Source organism: Urtica dioica, chromosome 9, assembly GCF_054948205.1.
Source record: "Urtica dioica subsp. dioica isolate 48M chromosome 9, U.dioica_male_clone48M_v1_H2, whole genome shotgun sequence".
In the NCBI taxonomy this organism is placed as follows: Eukaryota; Viridiplantae; Streptophyta; class Magnoliopsida; order Rosales; family Urticaceae; genus Urtica; species Urtica dioica.
The window spans coordinates 449,209-466,018 of record NC_142764.1 but is presented as its reverse complement, the minus strand read 5'-3'; the positions used below and the strand labels follow the sequence as shown (position 1 = coordinate 466,018).

General features: G+C 39.1%; 2 protein-coding genes and 2 pseudogenes across 10 annotated transcripts; 3 read left to right on the top strand and 1 right to left on the bottom strand.

Annotated features, from left to right (window-relative positions):
- Positions 1–278: 278 nt before the first annotated feature.
- LOC149384594 (UBP1-associated protein 2C pseudogene) lies at positions 279–3,377 on the bottom strand (annotated as a pseudogene). 4 transcript variants are annotated; one of them, XR_016301208.1, is made up of 2 exons: positions 2,229–3,377; positions 279–1,614 (listed from the first exon to the last, which is right to left on the bottom strand). The product of XR_016301208.1 is annotated as a UBP1-associated protein 2C pseudogene, transcript variant X2 (transcript). The 4 variants fall into 4 exon arrangements; XR_016301209.1 differs by having other exon boundaries at positions 281–632; XR_016301210.1 differs by having other exon boundaries at positions 281–615.
- Position 3,378: 1 nt separating this feature from the next.
- Positions 3,379–6,787, top strand: LOC149384593 (3-ketoacyl-CoA synthase 4-like; annotated as a pseudogene).
- A 693-nt stretch (positions 6,788–7,480) lies between these two features.
- MEE18 (maternal effect embryo arrest 18) lies at positions 7,481–12,050 on the top strand. Of its 5 annotated transcripts, XM_089625166.1 has the most exons (13): positions 7,481–7,899; positions 7,971–8,103; positions 8,184–8,280; positions 8,387–8,430; positions 8,511–8,667; positions 9,309–9,380; positions 9,632–9,715; positions 9,933–10,034; positions 10,211–10,258; positions 10,445–10,570; positions 10,750–10,842; positions 11,291–11,463; positions 11,539–12,050. In XM_089625166.1, the coding sequence occupies exons 1-12, from the start codon at positions 7,611–7,613 to the stop codon at positions 11,399–11,401; spliced, it is 1,356 nt and encodes a 451-aa protein (XP_089481292.1). In that variant the 5' UTR covers positions 7,481–7,610; the 3' UTR covers positions 11,402–11,463; positions 11,539–12,050. The 5 variants fall into 5 exon arrangements, with proteins under 5 accessions (XP_089481292.1, XP_089481293.1, XP_089481294.1 ...); XM_089625167.1 differs by lacking the exon at positions 9,632–9,715; XM_089625168.1 differs by lacking the exon at positions 11,539–12,050 and having other exon boundaries at positions 10,755–10,842; positions 11,291–11,396.
- Positions 12,051–12,985: 935 nt separating this feature from the next.
- On the top strand, positions 12,986–15,889 carry PPT1 (polyprenyltransferase 1). Its single transcript, XM_089624908.1, has 9 exons — positions 12,986–13,331; positions 13,393–13,528; positions 13,615–13,736; positions 13,841–13,910; positions 13,985–14,134; positions 14,215–14,350; positions 14,506–14,602; positions 14,816–14,904; positions 15,002–15,889. Exons 1-8 carry the CDS (start codon positions 13,090–13,092, stop codon positions 14,883–14,885), a joined length of 1,023 nt encoding a protein of 340 aa, XP_089481034.1. The 5' UTR covers positions 12,986–13,089; the 3' UTR covers positions 14,886–14,904; positions 15,002–15,889.
- Positions 15,890–16,810: the final 921 nt, after the last annotated feature.

Sequence of the window (16,810 nt, the reverse complement as noted above, 5' to 3'; positions counted from 1 at the left end):
TATAGATATAGTAATTTCAATATATTATACAAGACATTATATTTTGTTTGCGGAGATATTATACTTTGGTATAAAGAACAAAAATTATTTATATCAACGGCCGTTGACGCAATTGTGAGAGAGGGTGCGACACAAATAGTCCCATACGACTACAAACTCTCATTTCCAACTACTTTTACCCATCACAAATCTAAGGACATTAATGCCCTTTGTTTGAGTTTGGAGATTTTATTCTTACCTCATTATATACTACCAATTGCTCAATTTTATACGCACGTAGTAATTTCTCTCTTTCATCATCAATCTTACTACAGCTTAATCTTACATTAGGTTTGATAAAGTTAAAAGACATTGCATAAATGAATAGTGACTTAAGGTCGTACTACAAGTTTACAACAGTCATCTTCGGTTATAATATAATATTTATAGGGCACTACAAAAATAAAGAAAATAAAAAGTAATCACTGAATATATCTCGTGGAGCACTTTCATTTGAGTCGGAGAAGAAACAAGAATCCCGTCCAAGGAAAGACGTGTCCAATTTAAAGCATTAATCCACTCTAAAAGTGGCCATTTCGGTCCAACTATACAAGTCATTGCCCTGAAGATGTGTCGCTGCCATGAAACACTCCCTTTTTATCCATTATTTCCTGCTCTATGTTTTCAACAAGACTCAAAGACATAGGCTCGCCACCACGTTTCAAACAAAAACACTCAGTTGTAATCGACTGATAAATCCAATAAAAAAAAAAAACCAGAGTACTAAATTTTGACCCTCCCATCCATATCGATTTAACAAACTATTTAACTAATCAACTATCAATGTTGTATCAACTTATTCAATTATTTTAAAATTTAACGAGCTAACAGTAACTGAAAGTCAATCTATCAAAAAAATAATTGTGAAACGGTTACCTAAAGTAGAATTTTTGGGGGATTTTTTGTTCTTGAATATAGGAACTACACAAAACCCAAAACTACAAGGATATTAAGGTAATTTAGCAACACCACAAATTATTAATAGACATTGAAAAATGATCGACGGCGTCAGTTACACGTAGTCCTTGCAAAGAAATGAAAAGCAAACCACTCAAACTTGGTCTTTATTATGCTCGAATATGATGTGATTCCAAAAATAATGGAATATAATGTCTTCGTGTATGTGTACATTCACAAGTCATTCAGATAGGAAAAATAATCTCAAAATCTAGAAAAAGTTTTGAGTTATGAGCAAACAATGAGTAGAAGTGTACCATGATAATAAAATGCAATGCAATTATCTAGACCTGACGAGACAATTCCAAAAGGAGACAATAATTATACAAATAAAAGATAGAAATTACAATACAACTATTGAAGCAACAATATACACATTGAAGGCAAATTAAGCAAAGAATGGTTCTGCGTTGTATGCCTCACGTCTCACTTCCCAGAACTAGAAATGTTTATATCAGTAAAACAAACTCTACAAACTCAAGTCCTTGAAAAGATACAGATCAAGACATTTACAAAATTACACAAAAGCTGGCAATGGAGAACTTTCCAACATAAACTTACTTACTGTGTGCACCAACCACCACCATAGAATTTGAGGACAAAAAAGTATGCATTTATCTTCATCCACACACACACACACAAGAAAAAAAAAAAAAAAAAAAAAACCATGTAAATAGAATATTCAAGCATGTCTTGGCTTGTTTCAGCAGAAAAATTACAGAGAATATTAGCAAAGACGATAACAGAGCAGAAGCAAGTAAACAAAGAGCGTTCCTCCTGAAAACATATATCAAGTAAAAGCAAGATAACATCCCAGGAAAAGAAAAAAAAAAGAAGACCTTCGAGCAAGTATTACAAGGTATGCTATATTGCTAATGAATAAGTACTACAAGCTAATTATAATAACCGAAAAAGAAAAAAGAACTACTCAAAGAGGCAGATTGAGTGAAGCAGCAACAAAATTTTCAGCTAGTCCACATAACAACATATCCAAGAATTTCATTGTCTGCAATCACCACAAGCAAGGCCAAGAAGCTTCTCAAACACCTGAATCAAAACCATTTATATTCAAGTCTGAAACAAGCAAAAACAGGAACACAGAAACACACACAGAGGTTGACAGTGAAAGGAGGAAGAGACACTCACTCATACACACATAGAGCAAAGACTTAACAATTCTCGTCATCATAAAACAAACTAAGAATGCAGAGAATACAAGTCAAGGTTTTTACCTCTCAGTAATAATGGTACATTCCTCCACCGGGCGGGAGTCTCGGCATCGGCGGCTGTTGGGGCATCGGGGCAGTGACCGGTGGCCCTAAGCTGAACTGAGAACCTGCGCCGCTCGCCGGCAACCTTCCGGCCACGTAGCCTCCTGGAAAACCAATATTGCCAACGGAGGAAATCATGGGAAAATTAGGCGCGACTTGCCCCGGGTAGAACATTCCGGAAGGTCCCTGCGGCTGTGGCAGCGGTCTGAAAGGGATTGCTTGGTAGGGCGTCGCAGCGGCAGCGGTGACGGCGACGGCAGGTTCGGCGGCGGGGTTGGGGGTTTGGGAGGCGGCTTTCGTCTTCTTGTTGTCCACGGCGAGCTTACAGGCAATCTGATGACCGTCGATGCTTTTGAGAGGGTCCACTAAGGCGGCGCGTGTGGCTTCCTCCGTGCGGTAGACGAAGAACGCGAAGCCTCTCGACTTTCCGGTGGACTTGTCGAACCCTAGCGGACCTTCCTCGATCTCGCCGTACATCATGAAATGGCTCAGGAGGCGCTCCGAGGATATCTCGAACGGCACGTTTCCAACGTAGATCTTCCGGGAAGCCATGTCGGAAGGCGCGGCGGCGGAGGAGTTGGAATTGGAAGCGGAGTTTCCGGCGGCGGCGAGCTGAGTAACGGTGATACGGCCGTCTATCTTCTTGCTGGGGTGGCGAAGCGCGAGGAGAGCGGAATCGGCGTTCCTGAAGGTGACGAAGCCGTAGCCCTTGGACTTGAAGGTGACCTTGTCGAAGATGACGATGGCCTCTTCGAGCTCGCCGAAGGCGGAGAAGACGGAGCGGAGGGAGTCGGAGGTGGTGTCGCCGGCGAGGCCGCGGACGAAGAGCTTCCGGTGGGCGGTGTCGCGGTTGGCAACGGCGCGGACGGAATCGAGGACGTCGGAGTGGCGGAGGAGGGCGGGGTGGAGGACGTCCATCAGCTGTTCCTGCGTCAGGAGTTGGAGGAGCTTCCGGGAGTCCTCCGCCGTCAGCGCCGACGCGGCGGTGCCGTTCTCGTCGGCTTTGCGCTTCTTGCTGAAATCCATTCCAAACGAACAACAACTATGATTTTGGAGAGTACATAAACCCTAACCACAAAGGAATCCCAAGATATGTGATAGAAAAAATAAGATGGGAACCCAAACTAGGGATTGGGAGGATTTATTGGCTCTGTCCGTCGTGGGCTGGACTTCTGATTCGTGGCCCGACCCAATGGCATACAAATCGTATTTACAAAATCTACCAAAAAAATAATCCGACAATTTAGAAAAATGGACGGATCTATTATCATTTAAAAATCCATTTTCATGATTAATTACAATGATAATTTGATCAATTTTATTAGTAGACCAGTGTGTAAATACGTCTTGGCATGGTCTTCTGATTTGCGGCCCGACCCAAATTGCATAGGAATCGTATTTACAAAATCTACCAAAAAATAATCCGATAATTTAGAAAAGTGGACGGATCTATTATCATTTAAAAATCCATTTTTTATGATCAATTACAATGATAATTTGGTCAATTTTATAGTGGATCAGTGTGCAAATACGTTTTTACCCTCTCTTATTTTTTTTTCTTTCTTCCATTTCCCTTTCTCTTTCTCCGTCTCTGATTATGGTTCCCATTAAGTCCAACAAAGTCTCAATCATATGGTCCGGAGGAGGGCGTATTTGGGGTTGGAGTTCATGATTAGTGCATGAAAGTGTACTATTTTCGTGCTACATTGTTAATATTTATTAAAAATAATCCAAATATTTTCTTGATTTTCATCGATTATAATTTTATTAGAGAATATTTGGTTTGGAGAAATTTAAACTTACAAATATTTTATTTGATATATTTTGTCTTGTAGGATTAGCAGTGGATTAAAAGCTAAATATGGGAGGGAGATCTGCCAAATTCTTCTTCAATCAACGTGGATAACTGGAGATCCTTTAGTCAACATCATCAGCATCCTCTCATTAAAGGGAAGATCGACATGTGTCCATTGTTTGTCAAGAACAAATCATATTGGGACAAGTGGCAAAGAAAGTCATGAAGAAAATGGGAAATTTCTCTAGCTAGAATTGTGCACGCCCACTTGCCAAAAACAAATCATTTTGGTGTGAACACTATCTCTCCCTCATGAAAGTATGTATTTCATCACCCAATCAGCTTATGCCACTCGTCAATTCTCTTCTTCATCAACAAATGAATGCACGACACATGGCGGAGATGACTACAAAGCTAAAGAATTTCCCTCTGCCGGTAGATTCTCGTGCATCAGCTCAAATAATCCCCTTTTAATTCCGAGAATCACCATTTATGCGTGTAATATTTAGTTTCCATTTTATTTTAGTTTTCCTTTATTTTTGCCACCTCTAAAACACTAAATAAGAGTTTTTGGCTTAGTTTTTGGACACCATATATTTTATTCCGAAAATTAGTTAAATAATACCATTTTATTCACTCATATTTTCTCTATAATTTTGTAAGAATGAGTTGTGTTCTTGGCTAAGTTTTTAGCAAGGCTAAAGGTGATCTCAATTGTGTAAGTTTACCTAACCGATTATTATTCCACTTGTTGTGCTTTAATGTTTAAATTATTTATGAATCAAACTCTTTTCTCCTTTCATAAAATTATACTCTTTTATTTTTCATATGAATTTAGTCATGCTTGATTTATGTGATTTTTAAAGAGTATCAATTTCTTATAACACTTATTTTGTTGCTTTTCGTTTATTACAATTCTGTCGATTCGATATATTGTAAGTTTAGGGATTACTTATGAAATATGTGAAAAGAATATTATTGTGTTAGACTAATTCTTTACTGCGTTATAATCACTTGGATATATCGTCGTTTTGGTTTAGTCAACGAGATTTTATTCACGATTTTGATTGAAAGAGTTTGTTCTTAAATTAATACATGAGTTTTTTTTGGTTGATCTTAACGTTGATTTTTCAATTACTTGTTTGGGATGTGAAACTTGTAATTGAGTTATAAGTGTGGAACCGTATTGGTAATTGGTAAACGGAGCAATTGAGTAACCCGACGCCTTGTGTTTTCCTCGCATTGATTTTATAAACCTTTTAATCTCTACAACAATCTTTTTCATTTTTATATTTCATTTACCACTTGACGTTTGGTTTTAGTTTTCATTTTCAGTTTTAGCCTCCTCGTGGATACGACTCCGCTTTCTTTGTGCTACCAACGACCGCTTAGCGATTGCACAATTTGGGCGTGATCAGTTCACCCTATAGAACGCGGTGGCGACGTTATTCGCGCTCAGTCACGGTCGATGTCAGAGCTGTTATTTCCAAGATAGGGTTTCTAAAAACCAGAGCCTTTATTTTTTATTCTTCTCGCTTCGAACTCCCTCTTCCGCGGCGGCGGCAGAGACATCGGAAGCGGCGATGCCTATCCAATCTTTGCCAAAAGATCCAACAATTTGGCATGCGTATTGGGCGGCCCGGTGCCAAATTGTTGCTGTCCGACGACCTCATTTTTGGCCGACGCTTCTTCTTCGAGTCATGAGGGCTTTGAGCGTTCGAAGAGTTGGGCTAAAATCAACAAGAGCTCGCTGTTGATTTCATTGAAGCAAGTTCGGAGCTTCTTTGAGCAATCTCGCAAAGCGCTCCAATAACGTTATGATTGCTTCTTTTCATCATCTCTTTTCGTGATTTTATCTTTTCTTTTTCTTTTCTGGAAGTCTAATTTGCAAAATTTACGATAGGGTATAATGATTTTGTTTCTATTTATTTGTTTTGGTTTCTCTATTCCAATTGGAATGCTACCCATGCTTTGCTTGATTTTGTGTGGATGAGATTGTTGTCGGGGATTCACTTTCACCGGATATTATGTTTGAACTTTGAAGCAAAGGAGTACCATTGTACTTTGAGTCGGAGAGTTTTGGGAGAGTTATGCACTTACCAAACCAAACTATGATTTATTTATTCTTCCTTAGAAAGCCTGGTCCACGTGGTGAGGGCCCGTAAAGGCGTCACAATAAAGCCTTCCGCTGCGTCTACCAAGAATAAGAAAATGAGGGCAAAATTGGCTTTTCCCTCTCCAAAGGGCATCACCGGAGGAGCTTTCAAGACCAACATCACCACCTCGGGCCACTCGTGCTTCTCATCAGCAAACAACTTCTTTTATTTGCCATGCACGCTCTCAAGATTCTCGGAATGAGATCGCAAGCTACGCCTTACGTTGTCGACTTCAAGCTCACGTTCGAGCCGTTTTGCATCCACACGGGCGAGCAGGCTGTCATCGACAAGCTTGAGAAGAACCTCCAGCTTTCGCCGCTCCATATCGAGACCTCAAGGATGACGATGCGCCACTTTGGGAACACATCATCGAGGTCGATCTCGTACGAGCTTGCCTATACCGAGGCAAGGAAAGTATGAGGAAAAGGAATCGGGTTTGGTAGATTGAGTTCGAGAGTGGATTCAAGTGCAACAGTGCGGTTTGAGAGTCTTGGCGCAACGTCAAGCCGTCACGGGACGGGCTGTGGGAGGAATCCATTGATAACTACCACGTCGAGGTCTCTCCTTAACCCGAACGGATCAAACTCAATAGTAATTGTTAATTTAAAAAAAAAGTTTATGGTGATTTGTGGTTTATTGGTTTTGAAATTTTGTTTAACGAGAAAGGAAAGATGTTGCACACAATGTAGAGACAATGTGTTCGACAATTTGCACAGATGAAAATAATGGATAATAAATAAATAATGCGTAAAAGTTAAGACACACAATATGGTTACCCAATTCGATGCAACGTCACCTACGTCTGGGGGCTTACAGCCAGTTGAATTGATTTCATTATCAAGTAGTCAATAGTACAAACAAGGACTTCTATGAATAATAAAGATATCAATGCCCTAGAAACTATTACTACAAGTGATTACCAAATCAGTGACTCCCCTGAATTTGAGATCCTTCTCAATTCTAATATTCAAGCACGCCCCGAAAATATTGTAGATTATTTACATTTTTATCTTTTGTTAAAATTATATAATGATGTGTTCACTAGATACCCCTCGATAAATCAGGTATTTTTTGGTAAATCATGTCGGTGACGGCAATTTTATCGGTACTGTTTATCCTTATTTTCACTGGATACCTCGGTAAATCATTGACATCTCCTGGTAAATCAGCAAAATTTGAGTCCTGATACGATATCGGTAACGGTATTTCAATCATTTCTTTTATTTTTTAATGGATAAAAAAGAAAGTAAAAAGAAGGAACGAGAACGAGAACGAGTGAGGGAGAGAGAGGTGAACCTTCGACAAAAAAAAAAGAAAAAAGAAAAGAAAAGAGAGAGAGAGAGAGAGAGGTGAACCGAGAAAGAGGAGGAAAGTCAAGGCGGGAAAAAGACGATGACGGTGGTGGGACCCACAACAACAGCTATATTCCTCGTTCCTCCTCTTCCCCTCCACCACCACCACAGACTTCCTCCTCTCTCTCTGAAATCTTGCTCTTCGTCTTCGTCGGTAATAATGGCTTCCCCCGACGCAGGACCTTCTCAGCCGTCTCTCCTTGTCTTCTCCGGCGGCACCGCATTCAACGGCGTGGTCGAGGACCTCAAGAACCTCACCACCCGCGTCGCTCACGTCCTCCCCGTCTCCGACGACGGAGGAAGCACCGCCGAGATCGTCCGCGTCCTCGGTACGATTCTCTCTCTATCTCCTTCCTTCATCTTCTTCTTCTGAGTCTGAATGTCGCCGGTGAAATTTCAGGCGGCCCTGCCGTGGGAGACATTCGGTCGCGGTGTCTCCGCCTCTCCGATCAGAGCACTTCCGAGGCGCTTGCCGTCCGGCGCCTCCTCGGCCACCGCTTGCCTCGCGATCCGGGCCACGCGAAATCCGAATGGTAACGCTGCTCCACTATCTCCACATTCTCGAAATCTCGTGCGGTAAACATCCGATATTGTTAGCCGATCGATTCAACAGGTACGAGATCGTGGAAGGTGAACATTCTCTGTGGAGCGGTGTTTCGAGGCCGTACAGGGAAACGATTCGCTCTTTTCTGGTTTATTTCCAGAATCAGGTTGAATATCTCAAAGTTCCTATATTGAAACATTATGCTTACCTCTACATATCGCAATTAGATTTGATATTAATTTTTTTTTTTTTAAATAATTTCTGTACTACAGATACTCCAGCGCGCTGACGATTCATTTTGTTTCAGTAACGGCAGGTGCTATTCTTGATTGAGTCTTTGGTTGTGTTTTTCATAGCTCTAATTGAACCGAGCTGACTCGGCTTGAATTTTTGCAGCATCGGAAACTTCTTTTTTGCAGGGGCGCGCATATTTTTCCAGTCTTTGGATGCGGCGATATTTTTGTTTTCACGTGTTTCAGATATTCCCTCTGAAAGCTTAGTTCTGCCGGTTATCTTGACCAATGACAGGCTCACATTAGGATGCGAATTATCGGTATAATTACTGTGCTCTTTATCTGTAGCCCCCAGGAAGTTAACTAGACTAGATAGCGTGTCAAACAAAGAATTTAAGTTAAAATCTTGACTGCTACCGATCATGTTGGTGCCATCAGAAGAAGCTTTCACTATACCATTGTGCAGACATTGATTTTGATAAGCATAAGAAGAAGAAAAAAAAAGCCTTATAGGACGTTTGAGATCAAATTTTTCAATCTGGTCTTTGGCTTTCAATTATGTGGATGAGATTTTTTTTTATTGCCCTGGTATTCACAAACTTGTTTCCTTACCTTGTTTTTTGGCTCACTATGAATGTGTTTCGTACTTCTCTTTCTCAAAGGTTGATTGATATGACGCCATCCCATTATAAAGTCTAAAGGCAACTTATGAATTTGGAATGAGAGTTTCAACTGAAAACGGTTATATGAGTAATACGCTTTTTTTGCCTCTCCCAATACACATTACCTTGGCATAGTATCCATCTGATTATTCTCATTTAACCAATTTTTTCCAGGCCAGAGATTCAAGAAAGTATTTTAAGCGACTTCAGTGATATAAACCAACTTTTATCTTTGCAGATCTTTTATAAATACAAATATCAACTCTAGTTATTTTCTATCGGTTATTTTGTTTCCACAGGATGGCACCATCATACGAGGTCAGAATGAAATTTCTCATCCGACTAATGGGTTTATGGAACCTATTAACAAGGTATATTTGCTTCAAATTCTTGTGCTTGTACGATGTTGTGAATCTAGTATGGTCTTTAGCAAAATGATGATTTTTGGGAACTCTGATTCCAGTTGTGGCTTTCCAGTATTGGTTTAATTCCCTTATTGATAATAGTTAACGGATACAGATCTTTAGTGTGTTTGTTATGTTATTGAATTATGCTGATAGTTGCACAGTCAGATTACTTGAATCCTCATTCTTTGTTTATAGTGCTGGTTTATTGTCGTTAGGTAAGATCTTCAGTTCCAAGACTTACCTCGACAATAAAAAGGGTCTTTTACATGTCAAGTGAGGGAAAAAACTTGTTGCACGAGGTAATTTTGAACATGCCTTTGCTCTTACGTGAAATTATATAAAAGTATTATGAACGATGAAATGAAAGAGCGTGTTTTGGAGCTATTTAATAACTTTTAGATTACTCTTTAGCATCTAAAACAATGGAAACCCTTTATATTGGTCAGCGCTGGCAACGTCAATGTGTATCTTTGATAAAATTCACAAAATTTTCTAACTGTAAGTCTTATCCCCTAGGTGTTTCCCGCAGCAAACCCAGCTGTTCTTGAGCAACTGAGGTCAGTGAATTGCATTGTTTATGCAATGGGCTCGCTTTTCACATCCATTTGTCCATCCCTGGTAATCATTTACTTGTTATGCATTTTTGTAATAATTTTATGTCTTAATAAACTTTGGTTTGAATTTCCTGCCTAGGAAATGCCTCTCTGTTTCTCTGAATCTTGAGTCAATAATATTATTTATGATGATGTAATTGATTATAATGTGGTGCATATTATCCGTCCACTCCTTTACAGGTATTGATTGGCGTGGGAGAGAGTATATCTTCGAGGTCCTGTCCCAAGGTTCCATTTTTGCGCATCAAATTTTACATTAGGTTTTTTATAGCAGTTTTCTGATATCTTTATTGATTGGAAATTTTATACTTCCTATCTTTTCCTCGTTAAATTTGATCTTCTACCTTTTCCGGGTTACTTTTTACCTATGCATGATCAAGTTATGTTTTCTTCTTCTTTATGTCCCTAATATAGGTTCTTCTTTTGAACGGTACCGATGACCGAGAAACAAGTGGCTTCACAGCTTCTTGCTTTGTAACTGCTATTACAGACGCGTTGAATCGAACACATGGAGATCGTAATAATTGCCTGACAAACATTGTAAGTGAGATTACGGTTACTGTTTTGCAGTACCTTTACAAAGTGGATATATATATCCACTTTGTAGAGGTACTGCAAAACAGTAATATGTGTTGATACATGTTACCGTATATTATCTTCATTATGAAGCAGACATGGTTCATGTATGTAGATTCCAATTACATTACATTTTTTTGCAGTACAGTGACTACATAAATACTCTTTTAGTCCCAAAAGAGGGTGAAATTCCTGTAGACATTGAACAATTGGCTTCCCAAGGAATCTTTGATGTGGTATGCGCGTCAATTTTTCTTAGTAAAGCGTTTGAGTTCCTTTTATTTGTATATTTTTGCAGAACATTCTCTCTAGTTTTTATGTCTCTGGGTAAAACATTGGAGTTGCATTTTGCATGGTTAACTTAAATTGTTCAAAATTAGAAAGGAATCGTTGACGACTAAAAAAAACAAAAACAACTCATTTATAAGGCTGATATCTTCTACATTAGTCCTGATGGGCGAGGGTTTTCTAGTTTATATCCTCGAAGTTTTTAAAAATGTTGAGCATTTTACTTGATGAGAATTAGCTTTCAAATTTAAATTCTTAATATTCTGACTTAATTCTGTTTTTGGGATTTATATCTTAAGCAATATCGATCTTTGAGCTCTCCATTTCCTTGATATGGTTCAAATGTTTATGCAACCGAGAATCAAGGGAAGTGAGAAAAGAAACTTGCTTTTGCAGATATCAGTCGATTGTATACGAGACCCAAAAGTTGGAGTTGTATTTGAGCCAAAGTCCTTGATAGAAGCGCTTTCGGATGTGATAGGCAGATTCATGAGCAGGCATGTCTAACGGTCTTGAAGAGAATTTGAAGTTGATTCATCTTAGATGATTTTCCAGCTCGTTATTCCGAGGTAAATGATTTCGATTGGATCCTTCTCATATTCTTCTCCATGATTTTAGAATTCTTACTAGTTAAATGATTACAGGTGAAATTCCCCAATTCATTGGTGAACAAGTTATCGATTGGAAGATTTAATGTATCGATTCGGCAGTTTTCGTTGCTCACATTCACTAATGTCGTGGTGAAAGAAAATGTATAGTTGAAACTTTGAGCCTTGTTCTTTTTCCAGAAACACTACTTTTCTCTCTGTCCGACCGTTAGTAGTTGCGTCACAGACTTGCAATTTTGTTTTTGTCATGTGCTTGATTGAATCATAGAAGTAGCGAAAAAAAATAAATTAGAAGTAGTGTAATAACTGATAATAACTATACAAAGTCGAAGACTAAAAGGGGGATCAGCGAAGTAAGACATGGCCTATAAAAACTCTTTTATCATAAAGGCACAACACTACAACCAACAGTTTCTCGAAGAAAAAACACTACCATCTGCAAACTGTTTGCATGATTGTAACTTGCTGATATTATAAGGGCAGCGTCTAAACCAAGACATGTCAACGAGCCAATTCAAAATACAAGAGTTCAAGACTTCAATGAAGACTTTCATGGTTTAAGCCAAGACGAATGGAAAAAGTATAAATCTTGGCATGGGCTGATCTATGCTTTCAGAAGCAAAATGGTTAATTCATCATCCAAGCAATTGAAGAGATGGTTAAGAAGCCAAAAACGTTTTATTCTTCATCAGATTATAAATGGGCATGAGTTTTGGGATTCTTATGTAGTTTCACCTTAAATCGGTATCTTTTAGTTGGCTGTAACAAATGGTAATTGTTTATTTTCGTTTTATTAGTAGGCTGAATTCAAAATGTTGTATTTATTGGGTTTAAGAGGTGTCATTATGTGGTCTGATTACTTAGGGGGTTATAATTTCGTTTTTCATTGTGTATTAGGGTTTAAATGAGGCTTTTGGTTTTCCTAACATGAAGGGTTGTTTCATGTCTATAAATTCATCTTCATTTTAATGAGAAAGGATCCAGATTTTGATAAAAAAAATGAGAGTCTTCTCTTGAGTTCTATATGAACTTTTATCGAACTTATCAAGACGAGTCTTGTGGCGTTCAAACTGACTTATCAATCGGTCTTTCGCATCCGATCGTGGCGTCATTCAATCCCCGACTTATCAAACGATCTTTCACCATTGTTTGTGGCATCTTCATTATTCCAAGGTTCGCGTCTCTATAGGCGTTGGGTTGCGGAGTCACCAAACTTGTGGAGAAAACGATCCTTTCGCTGGAAATCGTGTTCCTCGCAACGAGCATCGCGTCACTTGCTTGGCGATTTTAATGCTGAAATGTTGTTTTGGCACCACTACGAACCCGCAGAGACTGAGAGGACTAGGACCAAACATTAAGGTGTTTTTTTTTATTATTTTTTTTTCCGGAAAAAGTGAGGACAAAGACTTAAAATAGGGTAGTAAATTGATGAGTAATATGTAAAGAGTAATAAAAAAAAAAAACTTTAAAGTAAAATTAGGTTTAAAAATGAAAAGATGGCCTACAGGGTTGATGAGAGCATCGCGTGGGGCGTGGTTCTAATCTAAGCTCGCTCCGGTTTAAGTTTGTAAATTGGTTTGAGTGAAGATGAGTTGGGTGTCACGCGCCGGGCGCAGCAGGGTTCTCTTGAGGCGAGCCTCCTCTTGTCGGCCATACAATCCGACGCCAAACCCCAAGCATTGCTTCTACAATGGGCATTTCAACCATATTTCAACCTCATCGTCTTCGTGGGTCGACTCGTATCTCCCGCCCCAACTCCGGCCATACGCCAGGCTGGCCCGCCTCGACAAGCCCATCGGCACCTGGCTCCTCGCCTCGCCTTGCTTCTGGTACCCCTTTCTCTCTCTTTTCTCTCTCTCTCTCCTCCATGATCTTGACTCGGATTGGCAGGTCGATTACACTGGCGGCGAGCCCGGGTGAGCTTCCGGATATGAAAATGCTGTGCTTGTTCGGATGTGGCTCTCTACTCCTCCGCGGCGCTGGCTGTACCGTCAACGATCTTCTCGACCGAGACATCGATTCCTTGGTACTCACTCTCCTTGGCCTTTCTATTTACTGAATTGTCTTGTATTTCTACTGCCATCGATCATCTTCTCTTACTTGATTTTAAAGGTGGAGCGGACTAAGTCGAGGCCGGTTGCCAGCGGGGTTCTCACGCCTCTTCAGGGCGTTTCTTTCCTCGCATTCCAATTGCTTTTGGGACTCTCTATTCTTCTTCAATTAAACAATTACAGGTTTCTCCTCGTTTTTAGAAAAGAAAAGGAAAAAAAAAACCATTTTCTCCTCTGTTTTGAATCATTGGTTTCACAACTTTAACGTTTTGTTCCTTCTCCACCAGCCGTGTCTTGGGGGCTTCCTCGTTGCTGCTAGTCTTCTCATATCCGCTTATGAAGAGGTTCACATTTTGGGTAATACATTATGTACATACACATATATATATTCCATCTGCGACAAGCATTTTCATTTTGATTGTGTTGTTCAGCCTCAAGCCTATCTTGGGCTGACCTTCAATTGGGGAGCGCTCTTGGGTTGGGCTGCCATTAAAGGGAGTATCGACCCGTCTGTAGTGCTTCCATTGTACTCCTCTGGAGTGTGTTGGACACTTGTTTATGACACAATTTATGCCCATCAGGTGCCATTTTCTCATCCCCTATATAACAAATCTCGATGAAACTAGCTTTTTTATGTTTTTTTTTAAACCATCCCACTCAGGATAAAGCAGACGACCTGAAAGTCGGTGTTAAATCAACAGCTTTGAGGTTTGGTGATTCGACAAAGATTTGGATTTCGGGATTCGGAATCGCGTGCATTAGTAGTCTTGCCCTTAGTGGATTTAATGCAGAAATCGGTATAATTATTATTCCCTCCTCATAAGCCATATTCGGTTGGTCTTTATTTTATTTATTTTTTATAATAGAATTTGCAGAAAGCAGAGGTTCTATTTAGTGTTCAGAGTGCCTCTTGCAATATGGAATTGGGTTGACTTCGTGATTTTTTGAGCAGGTTGGCCATATTATGCATCGTTAGCAGCCGCGTCTGGACAATTGGCTTGGCAGATTCGGGGCGTTGACCTTTCTTCCAGAACTGATTGCAACAAAAAGTAAGTCAACTTTTGAACATCTGAAACTACTTATGCACGTCAAAGTATGTTACATATTTAATTTTCGGAACTAAAGCTACAGCTGAGTAGTTTTGCATAATAACATTGTGATATTCTTTGAACATTTGAGCGAACATTTCATCGGAGGGGTTTGAAGGAATTGATTCATCAAAATGCATTAACTCTCTACTTATTTTCCCATCTTATTTACAGATTTGTGTCCAACAAGTGGTTTGGCGCTATTATTTTCATAGGAATTCTTTGCGGACGAGTGTCATCATAAAATTTCTTCCTTAACAAGGGTTAGTATTCGTGTTTCGATGTCAGGTTCAGAGCTGACAATACGTTCATGGTATCATCAAAATTTAAACTAATGAAGTTTAATTGATAATGAATCAGATAAGCTTGTTCTAATCGAAGGGATTGGGGCAGACCTTGCTTCTTTATTATTTTAAGTGAAGCTGAAAAAAGTCTACGTATGCTGAAACGGAAATTCTCAGTTATGGATATTGCTTCTATATTAATTTTGTTCTTTCATATTTTTGTATAGGATTAAATAGAAATCTCACTGATTCACTGTAAAAAAAGCATTTTGAAGATTCTATATATAATCAATACGATCTGTAAAGAAACCACAATATTTTTATAGAAGTTGGATGGGAAATAACATAGATGCTTTATCTCAACGGAGTTCCGTAATAAAGAGGTTTTGACATAATGGGGACAGACTTGAATCATAAGTTTTATATAGCATTGTTGACTTCGTTTTTATTTTTATTTTTTAAATAGAAGATGATGGATTGATCGTTGCTTTGGGTTCGAGATTGGGAAGTGAAGCAGCTCATCAGTCAATAGGGCAAGGAGTGTTTTCGTTTTTTCTTAATGTAAGGGAAGTCTCCACCCTTGTTCAGAACACCTTGCTAGCCGAGGCTAGGATTTAATACAAGTCTGTTTTGAGTTAAAAAAAAAAATTAAATAAATTTAAATAAAAGACCCATGGCTTCCTCCGCCATCAGAAGAGCTCTCCAGTTCTCGTCTCTGCCGGCCCCCTGGGATTTCTGTGGCCGGAATCTGATGAGAAGGCGAAGGATTTATGACCCTTTTCAGAGGGATTTTTAGGGTTGAGAAGATGTTGGCAACTCTAAAAATCTACCTACTATGTTCATCAACAAAGTATTTCATTGATAATTTATTTATTTATCAACTCAGTTTAGATTGTCAATAACAGTATATTTGTTCTTTTGCCAAAACTCATGCAACTTGTCAATGAAATCACAAAAGCCCTGGCGAACCTAAAGTCTGAATTATTTGTAAGACTATTTTAGTCATTTGTAATTTTGAATAACAGTATTTAGTATAAAATGTCAATCACCCTCATGACCTAAAGTCCGAAAAATTTGTTACTTTTTTAGTCACACTAGTAATTTTGAATATCAGTATTTAGTATAAAAATGTCGAAATGAAATGTTGGGGATATTTTTTGTCAAAACATGTGTTTCGGTAATATGTAAGATTCCAACCTTATAACAACATAATTAAAGACCATCATCATGCCATCAAATTCGCATCTAATATAGTTACTATGTGTAGCAATTAAATATTTCACTCATACGTAAAAAATGATCAAAGTATATTTAGGTTCGCATGATACTCAATCACAATAATGTTATTGTGTCGTTTTTCTTGATCATCAATAGTCTACAAATCAAGTGCCTAAAGACAAAGTCTCATCTCAACAGTTAGTCAAAATTCCTCAAAAAGGGCATTAGGACTAAGAATCAGTGTCAAGATTGCAAAACCCTCAATTGTGATTTCTAGCCGAGAGTTCTCGGCCAGAGGCAAGTTCTAAACCGAGACAAATGCCCACAAGAAGAGGGGCAAGTCCACAACTTTGCGTTTAAAGTCCACGACCATAAGTTCTCAGGTTCATGTCCTCATATCCATAATTTCGGGTTAACGTCCTCAAGTGCCACAACATTCGTCCTCAAGTCCGCAACCAAGTCGTCTTGCCATCGACCCTCTTCTTTGCCTCCTTGGCCCAATTACCTCTAAGGTCCATCAAGCTTCTCAAGTTTCTCAAGCTTACTTATAAATATCCCTTCAACTTGGAGAAACTTTGTATTTTCTCGCCTCACTCTCTCTCACATAACTTTCTACCACTAAAACTATCTTCTCCACTCTATCTTTATAGACGAGATGAGGCCCACT